This window comes from Oryctolagus cuniculus, chromosome 7 (assembly GCF_051225735.1).
Source record: "Oryctolagus cuniculus isolate XC-2025 breed Fujian yellow rabbit chromosome 7, ASM5122573v1, whole genome shotgun sequence".
NCBI lineage: Eukaryota > Metazoa > Chordata > Mammalia > Lagomorpha > Leporidae > Oryctolagus > Oryctolagus cuniculus.
This window is the reverse complement of record NC_142873.1, coordinates 148,006,273-148,022,484: the sequence shown is the minus strand read 5'-3', so window position 1 is coordinate 148,022,484 and position 16,212 is coordinate 148,006,273. Positions and strand designations below refer to the sequence as shown.

The 16,212-nt window shown below is 53.8% G+C and overlaps 1 protein-coding gene across 1 annotated transcript; it reads left to right on the top strand.

The window, feature by feature from the left end:
* The first annotated feature begins 334 nt into the window (after positions 1-334).
* ELOA (elongin A) lies at positions 335-16,092 on the top strand. The gene is made up of 11 exons (XM_051856697.3): positions 335-442; positions 5,464-5,520; positions 6,250-6,356; positions 8,054-9,149; positions 9,395-9,509; positions 11,360-11,515; positions 11,604-11,701; positions 13,076-13,256; positions 13,486-13,597; positions 14,554-14,720; positions 15,718-16,092. Exons 1-11 carry the CDS (start codon positions 368-370, stop codon positions 15,777-15,779), a joined length of 2,226 nt encoding a protein of 741 aa, XP_051712657.2. The 5' UTR covers positions 335-367; the 3' UTR covers positions 15,780-16,092.
* Positions 16,093-16,212: the final 120 nt, after the last annotated feature.

Genomic DNA, 16,212 nt, shown 5'->3' with positions numbered 1-16,212 from the left:
GCCGCTGGCACCTGCGCAATCCCCGGGCAGGGCGCGGACCCGGGCCCCGCCGACAGGTGTTCCCGCGGGTGCGGCCCGTGGCCCCCGGCGGGGGCGGGCTCTTAAGCGCAGGCCGCACTCGGCCCGGGCGGTGCCCGCGGCTCTCCCACCCTCCCGGCGCGCGCACCCTGGCCCGCGCGCGTGGCGGCCGCCGGGGCTCCCGGCCCTCCTGGGGGCGGGGCCGCGTCCGCGGGTCCCGCGCCCCCGCCGAGGCCCGGAAGGGGCCGGCCGCGCTTCCGTCTCGCCGGGGATGCTCGGAGGGCGGAGCTGCGGCCCGAGGACGCGACGCGAGCCCAGTTCCGGCGAGGAGGCCGCGCCAGTGACAGCGATGGCGGCGGAGTCGGCGCTGCAAGTCGTGGAGCGGCTGCAGGCGCGCCTGGCCGCGAACCCGGACCCTAAGAAGGTGAGCGGGCGGGGCGGCGCGGCGGGCGGGCGTTGGCGCCGCGCGGACCCTAACGGTCGCGGGCCTGGCCGCGGCGGGGGTCGCGGGGCTGGGACCCTGAGCCAGGCCCGGTCGCGCTCGCGGGCCGGGGGTCGCCAAGTTGGCGGCCCCCGGCGGCTCCCCACGCGCCGTGCGGGGGACTCGGCTGCCCAGGCCTCTCCTTCCCGGCCCCGCCGGGTGGCCCGCGGGCTCTCGGCGGCGGCAAGCTCCGGGGCGAACGCCGCGTGCCCCGCGGGTCCCGAGCGCTCCCCGCGCCAGCTGCTTCCTGCCGGGCGGACGGCGCGGGCCGAGGGCTCGGGGCACGGGCGGCCGTCGGTGCGGGGAGGCGGCGCTGCCCGCGGAGCCGGGGCTCACGGGGCCCTCTGCTCCGGGACGGCCCTGCCACTTCCCGACCCCGGCGAGCCCCTCTCGGAACCGGACGCCGCCGCCTCGCCCGATGCCCTCCCGCGAACTCGGGCTGCGTAGACGGCCCGAGTGGCGGCCCCGGGGCTTCGGAGCTCCTGGCTCCCGCTCGGCGCCGCCGAGAGGGTGGGCAACCATTTTTAATTGGATCGAACTTGTTTTCCTTTAAAACTCTTCCCCCCCCGCCCCCCCGAAGTTAATGCGTGCCGCTGCCCGGTGTCTCGGTGTCCCTGGGAGAGCGGCTGCGGGCGGGGGTGGGGACGTCCGGCGGGGGCGCAGTCCCCGGGAGTGCAGCTCCGCGCCCGGGACCCGGGGGGCGAGGGAACGGCGAGCGAGGCGGGGCTCAGCCTCAGCGGCCCGCGGCGGCATCTGCCCAGCCCCTCTCCCCACCTGCTGCTTCCTGGGCTGCCCGGCAACGCTGGGCCCCCAGCGCCTCTCTTGATCGCCCCTCGCAGGACCCCCTGCCTGCCCACCTGGTTCCCAAGTGGGCAGGCGGAGCGCAGGGCGGTGCGCTGCCCCCCTGGGCCGGGCCACGCCGGGACCTCCTCGCCGCGGATCGCCAGCCTCCACTCGGGGAAGCCATGTTAGGGATCCGGGAAAAACTCGAAAGTGTCCGGTTGCGTCGCCTTCTGCGCCGTGCCGAGGCTTCGGTGCGGAGCAGCCAGGCGCACGGACAGGTTTCCGTGCGGGAGCCCTTTGCGGATGCAACACAAGCAGTCTATTTCTGAGCTCTGGTTTGTTTTCTTAAACACTGTAAGGACTGTGACCTTAAAGCGATCTTATCTAAGCCCCGCCCCCCCATTTGGTCTTCATTTTTATCAGATTCAGGAAAAAAAACTACTCTGTCATGTTGTTCTTTCCATTGCAATTTACATCTTGGAGTAGCTTTTTACTAGTCATTGATAGACCTGCGATATCAGCCAGCAGGTTCACTGGAACCATTATTGTTATTTTTAAGCGTTTGGGCTTTCTCTTCCCAGATGGGAAATCGCCCTGAACTTCGGGCTTTGGATTGTGAAGTGAGCGTTTGAGGAGGAGAAATGCGGAGGTCGCTTGTGCAGAGGGCGTGATAGCTGGCGTTGAGACGTGAGCTCACTGCAGAGGGAGAATTGCAAGCTGGCACACTGGCCTCCCTCCCTACCTCTGTTAACCCAACAAGCTCCCACAGGTTCTTCTTGAAATTGCCAGATGATTATGTAGCAGTGTTGAATTTGCAACCAGACCTTGCGTTCAAACCATTATTAGCCAAAGCGTTGATTCTGCATCCGTGTCTGCAGATCTTGCGGTATTAAACATGGGTGTTTAACTCTGTTTCTCAAGTTCATCTTGTGATCCAGCTTACTTGGAGAAGGTGGTATCAGGCTGTCCAGGGCTTTCTTTCTTTTTAAAGATTTTATTGCATCTTACTTGAAAGGTAGACACAGAGAAAGATCTTCCTTCCACTGGTTCACTTCTCAAATGGCCGCAACAGCCAGAACTGGGCCAGGCTGAAGCCAGGAACTCCATCCCCATCTTCCACAAGGGTGGCAGGGACCCAAGTACTTGGACCATCACTTACGGCCTCCCAGGTTGCACACTAGCAGGAAACTGGAATTGGAGCGGAGTTGGATGGCCTTGAATCCGGGTGTTCCGACAGCGATGGGGGCATTCCAAGCCGGGTCTCAACCACTGAGCCAGATGCCTGCCCTAAGGGCCACTTAGTTTCTGTTCCTGCTCTTGACTTGGAAATGATTTTCATGGCTGATAAAGTGAAAACCTACCCTTTGTTACATTTTGAACAAAATGTGTCCAGGACACAGATTGATGGTAGGTGGAGAACTAGGGGATCAGGGGCTGGCGCTGTGGTGTAGTGGGTAAAACCATCGCCTGTGATACTGGCATCCCTTATGGGTACCACTTTGAGTCCCAGCTGTTCCACTTTGGATCCAGGTCCCTTCTAATGCACTTGGGAGGGCAGCATGAGATGGCCCAAATGCTTGCAGAAAACCAAGCTGCACCCTCGTGGGAAACTCCGAAGAAAGCTCCTGGCTTCTGTCTGGCCTGGCCCTGGCTGTTGTGGCCAACTGGGGAGTGAACCAGCAGATGGGAGATTGATTCTCTCTCACTTTCTCTCTCTCTCTCTAACTTTGCCTTTCAAATAAATAAAGTCTTAATAAAAAACTAGGGGTCAACAGTAAGACTTTTGCTCTGTGGCTTGAAAGAGTGTGCAGGGAACAGCTGAAATTCCTAAGCATGGGCTGGGCTGTGTTTTCTCATGCAGACCCTTGCAAGGTGCCTGGTTTGGTAACAGCAAGTTTGCAGCTGCCTGAGGATGCCCAGTGTGCTTTTGCCTTGCTGTTCTGTTCTTTCTTGACATCTGCAGAAACCGATGGGGTTGTGGAGCCTTTCTTCTCTGTGGGGCTGAATCACCTGTGTCTGCTTAGGCCGCTCCTGCTGACACAGGAAGGCAGCACTCATTCTTGCAGCCAGTGCTCGGCTCTGGGATAAACACCCGCTCTGGGCCTCCTGGCCCATCCTTGCTTCCGTAGAGGTCTTGGGATTCTTGGCCACCTCAGTGGCTGCCTTTGCTATGTTTACTTGAACTCTAGCAACGTCACCCCGAGGAGGAGCTGCTCTGCTCAGTCCCACTTACGCTGCTGTTCCTAAGGACAGTGTTGTTAGTTTTTAAAGATTTATTTTAGTTGGAAGGCAGAGAGAGAGAGAGCGCGCGAGCACACTCAAGCTTCTATCTGCTGATTCACTCCCCAAATGGCCACAATGGCTAGGGCTGGACCAGGCCAAAGCCAGGAACCAGGGGCTTTATCCAGGTCTGACATATGGGTGCAGGGGTCCAAGGACTTGAGCCATCTTTGCTTTCCCAGGTGCATTAGCAGGGACCTGGAGCAGCAGTAGAGCAGTAGGGACTCAAACTGGCATCCATACGGGATGCTGGCATTGCAGGCAGCAGCTTAACCCACTATACCACAACGCTGGTCCTGACAGTTATTATATGGGGTGCTTCTTGGCATGTTGGATAAGTTACCTAACCTTACTCAGTTTCAATATCTGTAAAATGGGGAGGATAATATTTACTTCACAGAGATGGTTAGTGAGGCTCAAACGTGGTTACATGGGAAAGAACTTGGCGTGGTAGCCAGCGCACAGTGGATGGGATGGAGGTATTCCCCCTTCCCTTCCTGGGCATGGCATTAGGGGAGAAGTACTTACTCTGAACATGTTTAGTGATTGTCTGAATTTTCCTTTAAGAAAAAGAATTGGTATTAATCTTTGCACTCATAGCTTAGGTTACAAGAAGTAAGCAACCATTTCCTGGGTGGTAATAATAGAATTTGAAGTGGTGGATAATTTTCTCTCAGCCTTGGAGTTTCACACTCCCTAGATAAACCACATAGCCTTCTGCTTGTTCCCAAACAAGATTCTCACCTGTGAGCTGATGGCTTTGCCTAGCGACCTTATGAAGTAATAATTGGAGTGGAATGACCAGAAAAATATACTTGTTACTGTACCTGCCGGCAATGTGGCATGCTGGTTATAGCCTGGGCAACACATGGAAAAAGAACAGCTCTTGTTATATGAAATCTGTTCTCTTTGTATAAATTAAAGCATTTTTTTTTTAAAAAGGACAGGTCTTGTTATATTTAACTCTTGTCACTTTCCTGGAGAAAGGTATGGCTGACATGGCTCTTGGCAGAGGTAGACCAGGAGCTGGCTAAGGAATACCGAAGGCCACACGAGTGAAACGTTTGGAAAGCTGTCTGTTGATGAATGAAAAGATTCACAGTGAGCACGGTTGTCTCCAGCGTCCTGGGCCTGTGACTAAGGCCCACACATGGGTTGTCTCAGTGGCTCCTCACAGCTGGCGACTTCAGCATAGGCTCCGGTTCCCAGCTTTCAGATGAAGCAGCAGCCAGGGTTCAGGGAGGTTACTAACTTGCGCAAGATCTCCTGGCAAGGGGCTGATGAGCCAGACAGGGAAGCCTGCCCTGCCTCTGGAGCCCCATCTTACCCACTTGTGCCTCTAGTTTTAGGAACCCCAGCGAGAGAAAGTGTCCAAACCCAGGTTGCTGTTCTCATCTCTTTGGGCATTTGGTGTCCTCAGCAGCTAAGCTCTGATTGTAGCAACTTGAAATTGCTTCCCATTTATATCAAAGGAACAGTCCTGTGAAACAGTGTATCCCTTCCGGAACCCTGTCCTCTTCCTGCCAGGGTTTTCTTACACCTTCCCTGGGCCCTGATTTCCCTAAGACGGTACCCTAGCAAAACTGGAGCGGAATGATGGACGCTGCTGACTTTGATCAGAGTTGACAGCTTTGATTCTCTTATCCACATGCTGCTTCCTCTGGGGTAACCTCCTGATCCAGAGCCACAGACCCGAGTGACTCCTACCCCACTAGCATCCTGGGCCTGACTTTTCTGGACCTGTTTTCACAACTGTAAAATAGCTATTATCACTGCTTGCTACTGTAAAATAATAGTCGGCCCTGCGTAGGCACTTGACCGTCGGATACGGTGCTTACTTGCCCCAGCGAATATGATTATGACTTTAGAGAAACTTGATGTTTGTTTTATTCCTTCTGCAGCTTTTGAAATATCTGAAGAAACTCTCCGCCTTGCCTATTACAGTAGACATCCTTGCGGTAAGAGTTGTGTAACTTTAAATATTCTATGACTATATTCTGCCCCCTTCCCGCTGGAAAGAGCATAGGGGGAGATTAAGGGCGTGGGCCTCCACTCAAGACTACATCCTGCATGCTTCCATTCCTGTGGAATGTCCAGCGGAGGCAAACCCAGACACAGACGGACAGGCAGAGTAGTGCTTGCCAAGGACTGGGGAAATGGGGAAGAAGAGGGTGACTTTTGGGGGAGGTGGACCTGTTGTGGAATTCGCTGGTAGTAATGGTTACACAGTATTGTGAGTGTCCTGGAAGCCAGTGAGTTCCACTGTTTAACATGAGGAATTGTGTATTGCGTGAGAGTTATTCCAAAATTTAAATGAATTAGAACAGTATTGGCTTTCTCCAATCCTGGATCCAGATCCGAGTTCTGGGACTTTGGTGAAGTGGGTTGACCCTGCTGCCTGGACGTTGCAGACTGGCTCCTGCACCATCTACCAAACCCTTCGCTGGGCGCCCGGCCCCTGCCGTGGTCACTGCTGGTGTTACTGTGAAAGTTGTGACCCCTCTGTGCTTGGTACACTGTGCTGCCGGGTGTCACGGAGACTTGGAAACATGGGCACAAAGGGGCTTAGTCTGTTTGAGGAAAGAAGTGCTGTGTGTTGGGTTTCTCAAGGCAAGAGGCCTTATTTCTGTAAAAAAAACGGGAGTCTAGTTGGTGACTCTCCGCCAATTCCTCTGTCAAACGTGCAGGAGACCGGGGTTGGCAGGACGGTGAACAGCCTGCGGAAACACGAACACGTCGGCGGCTTTGCCAGGGAGCTCGTGGCCCAGTGGAAGAAGCTGGTTCCTGTGGAACGGTAAAAGCTGTGTTTTGTCAGCTCACGCAGCGCCAGTTTTCCATGCTGTCCCTACTCTGCCTTCTTATTTCAAGTAACTGTCTTAGGAGACAACTTTTGCTGGCATGCCCAGATGCCATATTGGAGTGCCTGGGTTCCAGTGGCTCTGCTTTTGACCCAGCTTCATGCTGATCGTCACCTGGGAGGCAGCAAATGGTGACTGACGTACTTGAGTCCCTGTCACCCAAGAAAATACATTTTTTAAAGATTATTTATTTAAAACTCATAGTTACAAAGAAGGAATGATAGGAGAGAGAGAGAAGAGAAATGTTCCATGAGCTGGTTTACTCCCCAAAGTGAAGCCAGGAGCTTCATCTGGGTCTCCCATGTGGATGCAGGAGCCCAAGGACTAGAGCCGTCTTCCACTGCTTTCCCAGGTGCAGTAGCAGAGACCTGGATTGAAAGTGGTGCAGCTGGGACTTGAACCGGCACCCATATAGCATGTTGGTGTTACAAGTGGCAGCTTTGCCTGCTATGCCACAGTGCTGGGCCCAGAAAGTATTATTAAAATAGAATGAGTTGGGACTGATGCTGTGGTGTAGCAGGTTAATGCCCTGAAGTGCCAGCATCCCATATGGGCACTGATTCAAGACCTGGCTGTTCCACTTCTGATCCAGCTCTCTGCTATGGCCTGAGAAAGTAGTAGAAGATGGCCCAAGTCCTTGGGCCCCTGTACCCACATGGGAAACCCAGAAGAAGCTCCTGGCTTCTGGCTTCAGATCGGTGCAGCTCTGGCTGTTGCAGCCAATTGGAGAGTGAACTATCAAATGGAAGACCTCTCTCTCTGTGTAACTCTGACTTTCAAATAAATAAATATTAAAAAAAAAATAGAATGAGTCAACATATCTTATATTTCTATTTATTTTTAAAGATTTAGGTCTTTCTTTTAAGATTTTTTATTTGAAAGGCAGAGTTAGAGAGAGATCTTCTATCTGCTGGTTCACTCCCCAAGTGGCCGCAACAGGCAGAACTGGGCCAATCTGAAGCCAGGTGCTGGGCGCTTCTAGGTCTTCCATGTGGGCGCAGGAGCCCAGTACTTAGACCTCTCTCCGCTGCTTTCCCAGACCAACTAGCAGGGGGCTTTACCTGCTACACCTGAGAGCAAGATCGTTCCTCTGCTGGTTCATTCCCCAACTGGCTGCTAATACCGGGTCTGCACCAGGCTGAAGCCAGGAGCTTCATCTGGGTCTCCCACATGGCTGCAGGGTCCCAAGCACTTGGCCACTCTCTGTTGCTTTCCCAGGCACATTAGCTGGCAGCTGGATCAGAAGTAGAGCAACTGGGACACGAACTGGTACCCATATGGGATGCTGGCATCACAGGTGACAGCTTTACCCGCTACACCATTACACCAGCCCCATAATGCTATTATTTAAAGATAAGCATTATTAATACTTTGATGTGGTTCTTATATTTTCTTAAAAAGCATTTGTATATAGTTGTGAGCTATATAAACCAGAGCCCCCCTTTGAAGTAACAAGTTAAATACGTCCCTAGGTTGGAAAAAGATCTCCAGGTGTTTTCCTGTGCACAAGATACTAATTTGTATGTCGTGGTCACACCCATCACCTTCCATTTGCCAGTGTTCTCCTCATCTCATTTCTGCCTCTGCTTCAGGGCCGCACCAAGGTTCACATCTGTTTCTCCTTTCCTCTTAGAAACAATGAGCCTGATGAGCAGGACTTTGACAAGAGCAGTTCCCGCAAGCGCCCCCGGGAAGCTCTGCAGAAGGAGGAGGAGATGGAGGAAGAGGACCAGGAGCACTGGGAGGTCTCCGGGAGCCAGTCCTGCAGCCCTGAGCCCAGACAGAAGAAGCACAGGAAGCTTGCCGAGCTGGAGAGACCCCACAAAGCCTCCCACAGCCACGAGAGGAGAGACGAGAGAAAGCGGTGTCACAGGGTGTCGCCCGCTTACTCCTCAGACCACGAGTCTTCAGATTATGGCCACGTGCAGTCCCCCCTGTCTTCTGCCAGTCCTCATCAGGTGTACGTGGACCATTACAGGTCCCCGGACCAGGACCCCGAGCCCATTGCTCCACACCAGAAGCCTGGAAAAGGCCACAGCCATGCCTTGCAGGACAGACTGGGGATCAGCCAGGAGCGGCACCTGGGTGAGCCCCAGGGGAGAGAGGCTGTGAACCAAAACAAGGAGCACAAGTCTTCCCACAAGGAGAAGCGCCCTGGGGGTGCCAAGGCCGAGGAGAAGGCCTGTGCCATAAGCAAAGAGAAATCTCACAGCCGGAGGCCGCTCTCGGGTGACAGTGCGAAGGAGAAGCTGCCCTCGGGTGTCTCCCAGAAAGAGAAGGAAAAAGAGGGCAGCAGCCACAAGAAGAAGTTTGCCCCCTCCTTGGAGGTGGCTTCGGACAACCACCTTAAAAAGCCAAAGCACAGAGACTCGCAGAAAACCAAATCGGACAAAAAGCCCGGTCCAGACAGCGTGGACGCGGGCAAGGGGGGGAAGGGGAAGACTCAAGACGGGAGAGTGAAGGCCTCCAAGGCGGGAGAGGAGGATGCCGAGGACGGCTTTGAGGAGCCCACCATGTCCTTTGAGTCGTACCTCAGCTACGACCAGCCCAAGAAGAAGAAGAAGAAGGTCGTGAAAACGTCGGCCCCAGCACTTGGAGAAAAGGGGCTGAAAAAAAGCGACTCTAAAAGCACTAAAGACTCGGGCCCAGCTCGGAAATTGCCTAAGGGGAATGAAAACCAGACGGAGAAGCTGCCGGCAGCCAGCGCCGACTCAGCCAAGCCGAAGAAGGTAACCCTGCAGCCCACCCCCGCTCCCCGGCTGGTGTCTGAGGGCCCGTGCCATCTGCTTGCCGTAACTTCTCAGGGCCAGGGCAGCTGGTGCTTTCTGAGCTGTCCCAGTCTGTTTCCCGATCATGGGCCCCTCCAACAGGGACGTGCCTGTGCCGTGTGCTGTGTGCCGTGTACTGAGTCCCGCCGTGGGACGGGAAGCTGTGCTTGTCACCGCGCTGTCCCTTCACGGCTCTCTTCCTGCAGGTCCCCACAGACACGTTACCGGCGCTGCCAGACCTCCCCCTGCCCATGATCCAGACCAATTACCGTCCACTTCCTTCCCTCGATTTGATCTCTTCCTTCCAGCCAAAGCGAAAAGGTAATTTTCTATATCGTTCTGTTTGTTTTGTTTGAAGGTTTATTTGAAAGGCAGAGCGATGGGAGGTGGTGGGGAGAGGTCTTCCATCTGCTGGTTCACTTCCCAGATGCCCACAACAGCTAGGGTTGGGCCAGGCTGGAGCCAGGAACTCCAGGGTCTCCCGCGTGGAAGGCAGAAGCACAGTACTTGAGCCATCAATTGGCTACTTTCCAAGGTTCACGTCGGCAGGGAGCCGGGTTGGAAGCAGAGGAGCCAGGACTCGGACCCACACTCTGATGTGAGATGTCAGTATCCCAGACAGCGGTTTAAAGGCCATGGGGCAGGCACTGTCCCTTTCAAATCATAAATAAATAAATCTTTGTTTAAAAAAATAAGAGAAAGACTTACTAATTCGTTTGTGATCTATTACCATAACAATTGTGTAACATCAGGTTTTTGGTGCACTTCCTGAGTGTAGGTTCTGGAGTTTGACAGCTTGGGTTTGAGTCCCAACTCTGATTTTTCTTTTTTTTTAAGATTTATGTATTTATTATTTTTTTGAAAAGCAGAGTTACAGAGAGACGAAGGCAGAGAGCGAGTGAGAGAGAGAGAGAGAGAGAATGTCTTCTATCCACTGGTTCACTCCCCAAATGGCTACAACAGCTGGAGCTGCACCGATCACTTTTCCAGGTCTTTCATGCAGATGCATGGGCCCAAGCACTTGGGCCAACTTCCTCTGCTTTCCCAGGCCATAGCAGAGAGCGGGATCAGAAGTGGAGCGGCCGGAACTCAAACTGGCACTCATATGGGATGCTGGCACTGCAAGTGGTGGCTTTACCTGCTATGCTACCACGCCAGCCCCTTGTTTTTTGCTTTTTAAGATTTATTTATTTGAAAAGCTGAGTTAGGTCTTCCATCTACTGGTTCACTCCCCAAATGTTCACCATGGCCAGAACTGGACCAGGCCAAAGCCAGGAGCCTGGAGCTTCATCCAGGTCTCCCACGTGGGTGCAGGGGCCCAACGACTTGGGCCATCTTCTACTGCTTTCTCAGGCCACAGCAGAGAGCTGGATGGGAAATGGACCAGCTGGAACTCAAACCGGCACCCATGTGGGATACTGGCACTACAGACTGGGCTTTTAACCTGCTGCGCCACAGTGCCGGCCCCAGCTGGGATTCTAATGGACTCGCATGTGGGATGCCAGAGCTACAGGCATTGGCCGAGTCTGTTGCACCACAGTGCCAGCCTCCCAGCTCTGATTTCTATAAGCTGTCTGACCGTGGGCAGTGTTCTAACTTCTTTGGGCCTTAGTCTCATTCTGTGAATGGGAATGATATGGTATTTGCCTCATAATCGTATTTAGTGGATTTAAAACTGATTTTCCAGTAAAGCTTTTAGCTTCAGGCCTTTCAGTTGTAAGTGTCCAATGAATCTTAGCTGCTGCTAGTCTTTGCATCCCTGTATTTTATGCTAGGTGTGATTTTTTTGTCTTAGTGGAAAAAAAAAAAAAAGACCTGTAGTTTTAATAGGAAAAGAACTAGAAGCCACAGCAGAGTCCACCAGCAGGGGGTCAATGGATAAATCATGGTCTGTCTGCACCGTGGGGTCTTTAGGTGCCATAAAAACTGGAATTTTATGCACTGACACAGAAGGATCTCTGCAGTGTGTTCAGTCACCAAAGCAGTGGTGTCATGAGCATGTTACTAATTGATTAATAAGGGGAAAACTGTTTATAAAGATCCACAAGCAATCAGTAGCACTGGCTGCCCTTGGAAGGGAAGGGAGAGGCTGTGGTCTTGGGTGAAAGGGAGTTTCGCTGGAGCACTTAGGACTTTCTGTCATTCCCTTTCTGATTTTTCTTGCCCTCTAGCATTCTCCTCACCCCAGGACGAGGAAGAAGCTGGGTTCACTGGACGGAGAATGAATTCCAAGATGCAGGTGTATTCTGGTTCCAAATGTGCCTATCTCCCCAAGATGATGACCTTGCACCAGCAGTGCATCCGAGTCCTTAAGAACAACATCGACTGTAAGTGGCCCGCGTCTCTTGGCTCGTGCGTGGCAGCGCTGGGAGGCTTGGCTGCCATTCGGCGCGTTCACCTTTGGTTTCTCTGCAGCAATCTTCGAGGTGGGGGGAGTCCCCTACTCTGTGCTGGAGCCCGTGTTGGAGAGGTGCACTCCCGACCAGCTGTACCGCATAGAGGAGTACAATCACGTGAGTGCCCCGTGCGGGTGGGAAGAGGGCGGCACGCTGCTCCGCGCCTCCAGAGACCGCTTTGTCTCTTTGGAATCGGCCGCGACCGAAGGGCAGAGCGGCAGTCGGGTCGCTGTCCTGGGCACGTTTGCTTTGCCTCCGGGCCCCTGCGCTGGCATGTTTTGAAGCACCTGCTGCCGACTGCTCAAGTGGGCCTCCCGGGCTGGAGTCGGGGTGAGACGCAGAGGCCGTGACGCACACGCCCAGCACCTCCCTTGAGCTGGGCACGGTCCTGGCAGCAGGGGGCAGCGCTTTGTGTGGACAGCCAGGTGCCTAGTGTATAGGAAAGAGCACAAACTGGTGTGCGGGGGTCTTTTTCTGGAACCATCCAGATCCATCCAGAAGTCCTCCCCACCACGTGGACGTGTTTGTCGGATTGCGTTTGTGCGCTCACTCTGCGAGGTCTGACGTCCTCCCTGCGGCCTCCTTGCCATTCAGTGCAGGGTTGTGCCGGGAAGCCCTGGGCTTGACTTCATTCAGCTCGACCCTTGCCTGCTCTCCTAGGGAAGATGATGCAGCTGGTTCTTGGCTTATCTCTTGTAGCCAACCAAAAACTGCTAGCATAGTGCCTCCCACATAACTTTTTTTTTTTAATTTAGTAGTTTAGTGTTTTCCTAGTGTTGTGGTATTTTAATATACTACTATAAAGACCAAAAGCTTCTTAAAGAAGTCTTTTTAAAAAAATCCCTTTTTTTTTTAAAGATTTATTTATTTATTTGAAAGGCAGAGTTACAGATAGAGGGAGAGACAGAGAGAGAGACGTCTTCCATCTGCTTGTTGACTCACCAGATGGCTGCAACAGCCGGAGCTGGGCCAACTGAAGCCAGGAACCAGGAGCTTCTTCCAAGACTCCCATGTGGGTTCAAGGGTCCAAGCATTTGGGCCATCTGCTGCTGCTTTCCTGGGCCATTAGCAGAGAGCTGAATCGGAAGTGGAGCAGCCGGGACTTGAACCAGCACCCTTATGGGATGTTGGTGCAGCAGGCAGAGGCTTAACCTGCTATGTCACAATGCCAGCCCCTGTTTCATTTGTTTGAAAGGCACGGTTACAGAGAGGGAGAGACAGATCTTTCATCCACTGGTTCATTCCGGAAATGGCTACAAAGATCCAGGCTGGGCCAAATGGAAGCCAGGAGCCAGGAATGTCTCCATGGTCTCCCACGTGAATGCTGGGGGCACTTGGGCCATCTTCTGCTGCTCTTGCCAGGCTATTAGCAGGGAGTTGGATAGGAAATAGAGCAGGCAGCAACTTTACCTGCTATGCCACAACTCTCACCCCTGGAAAAGGGATATTTAAGAGTGTTTATATGCAAGAAATATCCTGGTTTGATTTCAGGTTTTAATAGAAGAAACAGATCAATTATGGAAAATTCATTGTCACCGAGACTTTAAGGAAGAAAGACCAGAAGAATATGAGTCATGGCGGGAGATGTACCTGCGCCTCCAGGACGCCCGAGAGCAGCGGTTACGAGTGCTGACCAAGAATATCCAGTCTGCACACGCCAATAAGCCCAAAGGTAGGGGCCGGCGGTGGCAGTGGTGGGCAGCAGGGTCTCGGGGACCCCTGATCTCTGCAGTGTAGAGGCCAGCGGGGGTGGTTTCATTCTGCCACAGCCCATGCTTCCATGCCTTGGGGTTTTCTGGGTTGATGAACAACCTCTAGCTCCGGGGACCTGGACCGCTGCAGATGGCGTCTCTGCTCAAGGAGGCGCATGGGCAGGTGGGCAGCTCCATGTTCCTCCACAGGCAGACAAGCAAAGATGGCCTTCGTCAACTCTGTGGCCAAGCCGCCTCGCGACGTCCGAAGGAGGCAGGAGAAGTTCGGAACGGGAGGAGCAGTTGTCGCTGACAGAATCAAGTAAGCGCTCTGTTCTTGCTTGGGGAAGAGAGCTGGGAGGTCGTCTTCCCCACTGCGAGGGAGCCGTGGGTGCGGGAAGCAACTCGCCCATGGTGGGGATGGCCCTCGGCCAGCTCAACGCTCTGCCCCCCGAGCCTGGACTCCTGGACAGCAGCATAAGGCAGATTGTTTTCCTGTGCCTTAGGGCTGTCAGGATTAACCTGGACACAGGACCCGGCACAGCGGAAGCACTCACTGGCTTTCCTTTTCCCTGTTTAAGCAAAATTATTGCATCTAAGCCACATAGACATTTTCTCTTTATTTAAAAAATTTTTTAAAAATTTTATTTATTGGAGAGGTAGTTACAGAGAAGGGGAAAGACAGAGAGAGAGAGGTCTTCTATGCGCTGGTTCACTCCCTAGATGGCTGCAGCAGCCTGGCAGAAGCTTAGCCTGCTGTGCCACAGTGTGGCCCCTACATGAGCATTTTCAGAAGAGAGTCCGGAACCTAAGAAATGAAAGGAGATGAAGCCAGCGTTGTGGCACAGCGGGTAAAGCAGCTGCCTGTGGTGCCTGCATCTCGTGTGGATGCTGGTTCGAGTCTTGGTTGCTCTACTTCCCACCTGGCTCCCTGCTAAAACACCTGGGAAAGCAGTGGAAGATGGCCCAGATGCTTGGGTGCCTACACCCATGGGAGAGGCCAGCCCCAGCCATTGCAGCCGTATGGGAAGTGAACCAGCGGGTGGAAGATCAATCTCTCTCTCTCTGACATTCAAATATTATCTTCATTAAAAAAAGAAACAGTGAGAGTTGAGGCTCTCATTCATTCTGAAAGGCTGATGCAGCAGCCATCCCTGTGCCGCCACCAGAATCCAGGGCGCCCGCATCCGCCGGTCAGAGCCGCAGGAGGAACCACACTGTCCGTGCTGAGGGCAGATCTCTTCTGCTCGTGACCGCCCAGCTGTGTTCTTGTTACAGGATTAAGCCCGCCCCGTACACCGGCGGAAGCAGCCACACCTCCGGCAGCAACAGCTTTAACGCCAGCCCCGAGGAGCCGGCCTACGACGGCCCGAGCACCAGCAGTGCCCACCTGGCGCCAGTGGTCAGCACTGTTTCCTACGATCCTCGCAAGCCAACTGTGAAGAGTGAGTAACTCGGGTTCCTGCTGAGCCCCCTGCATGCAGCGACTGTTGCATTGCGTCCTGTGTGTGTGGGTGGGGGGGGGGGTGTGTGTCGCTTCTGAAGGACGCCTCCCAGGCGCTGGGCTGCACGGCGGCCCCTCCTCCCCACCCCGCCATGTCGGCGATGGTGTGAGATCGTAGTATTGGAGGTAACATGAGCCTGTTTCTCTGGGGAAGTGGTCGTTACTACCGACAGCTAAGTGTAACATCTTACTTGAGTCTTATAACCTTCTAAATATTTTTTTTCTCTTTTTGGATCTATTTTTTACTTTATTAGCTTCATTACCATAGACCAGCAGTAGTCTGTGATAGAACCGTTTTTCTGCCAAGGGCCATTTGGATATGTATAACATTGTTCGCTGGTCCCATGCAGAATTATCAACCCACAAATCAGCCTGCTGTAGATGTATTGAATCTTGAGTGCCGCCTGAGGTTGCCTTGGCAAGGCCAGCCCAAAGGAGCTGTGGGCTTTGCACGGCCCACGGGTGCATGCACGATCCCCAGGATCCCCAAGGGAGTCCTGACTTAAGTATTTTGTGTTCTTGGCTGGGCCCAAGCATCAGGTTCACCTGTTGCGAGTCAGGAGTTTGTGCGGCTCATCTCGGACTTGGACAGCATGAGGGACGGCGGGAGTGCTGGTCACTGATTGGACATCTGCGAGGCCACGTTAGATTACTGCCGAGTCTGGCAAGGAGGGAACCCCAGCTCTGCCCTGACACAGTGACCGTGGGCCCTGCGGGGGCCGGGGTGAGAGCAGCGGCCCCGCCCACAGGTCCTCAGCGAGTGCCGCTCTGTGCTGTCGCCTCTGTTGCGGTGTCAGCAGATTCACTGATGGCATCCGTCTGTCTGCCGGTGCACAGCGGAAAGGGGAAAGGCTTGGCGCTGCTCGCAGACCCCGGTGGTGCCGGCGCGTGTCTGCGCCGCCACAGATCTAAAGCGACTGCCCGGTTTCTTTCTACAGAAATTGCCCCGATGATGGCCAAGACGATAAAAGCTTTCAAGAACAGATTCTCCCGACGATAAAACTGAGGGCCCTTCTGGGAGCTGGAATTGTTGGGGGCAGGAAGAGAACAGTGGAGGCCGGGGGTTGGAACTTCCGAAGGAGACCAGGAGCCTTGCGTGGTGAAGACGGTGGTCCCTGAGCGCAGGCGACGCCCGTGTGCCCCGGCCCGGCCCCACTGCCTGCAGCACACTTCAGGATTCTGGAGGAGACGTGAAGCCTCAGTGCACTGAGGATTTTAAGGTCAATTATACTTTTGTTGTTAATTAGCATCTTTGTAAACTATAAGACATAGTTTTAATTAATAAATATTGCTCCCAGATTGTATTTATATTACCCCCCCGGCCAGGTTTGTTTTTTTTTTTTTTTTTTTTTTTTTTGGGTCCTCTACCACTCACTTAGCCTTTTTCCCCCGGGTTCTTTATTAGAGTTCATGAAAAGTGCAGAGCAAGCTAT

What these genes read in the sequence shown, in the direction of transcription:
- ELOA (XM_051856697.3), top strand. Translation starts at nt 368, where the DNA reads ATGGCGGCGGAGTCGGCGCTGCAAGTCGTGGAGCGGCTGCAGGCGCGC. An exon ending in CGAACCCGGACCCTAAGAAG is followed by an intron (nt 443 to 5,463) that starts GTGAGCGGGCGG and finishes TTCCTTCTGCAG; the next exon opens with CTTTTGAAATATCTGAAGAA. An exon ending in ACTCAGCCAAGCCGAAGAAG is followed by an intron (nt 9,150 to 9,394) that starts GTAACCCTGCAG and finishes CTCTTCCTGCAG; the next exon opens with GTCCCCACAGACACGTTACC.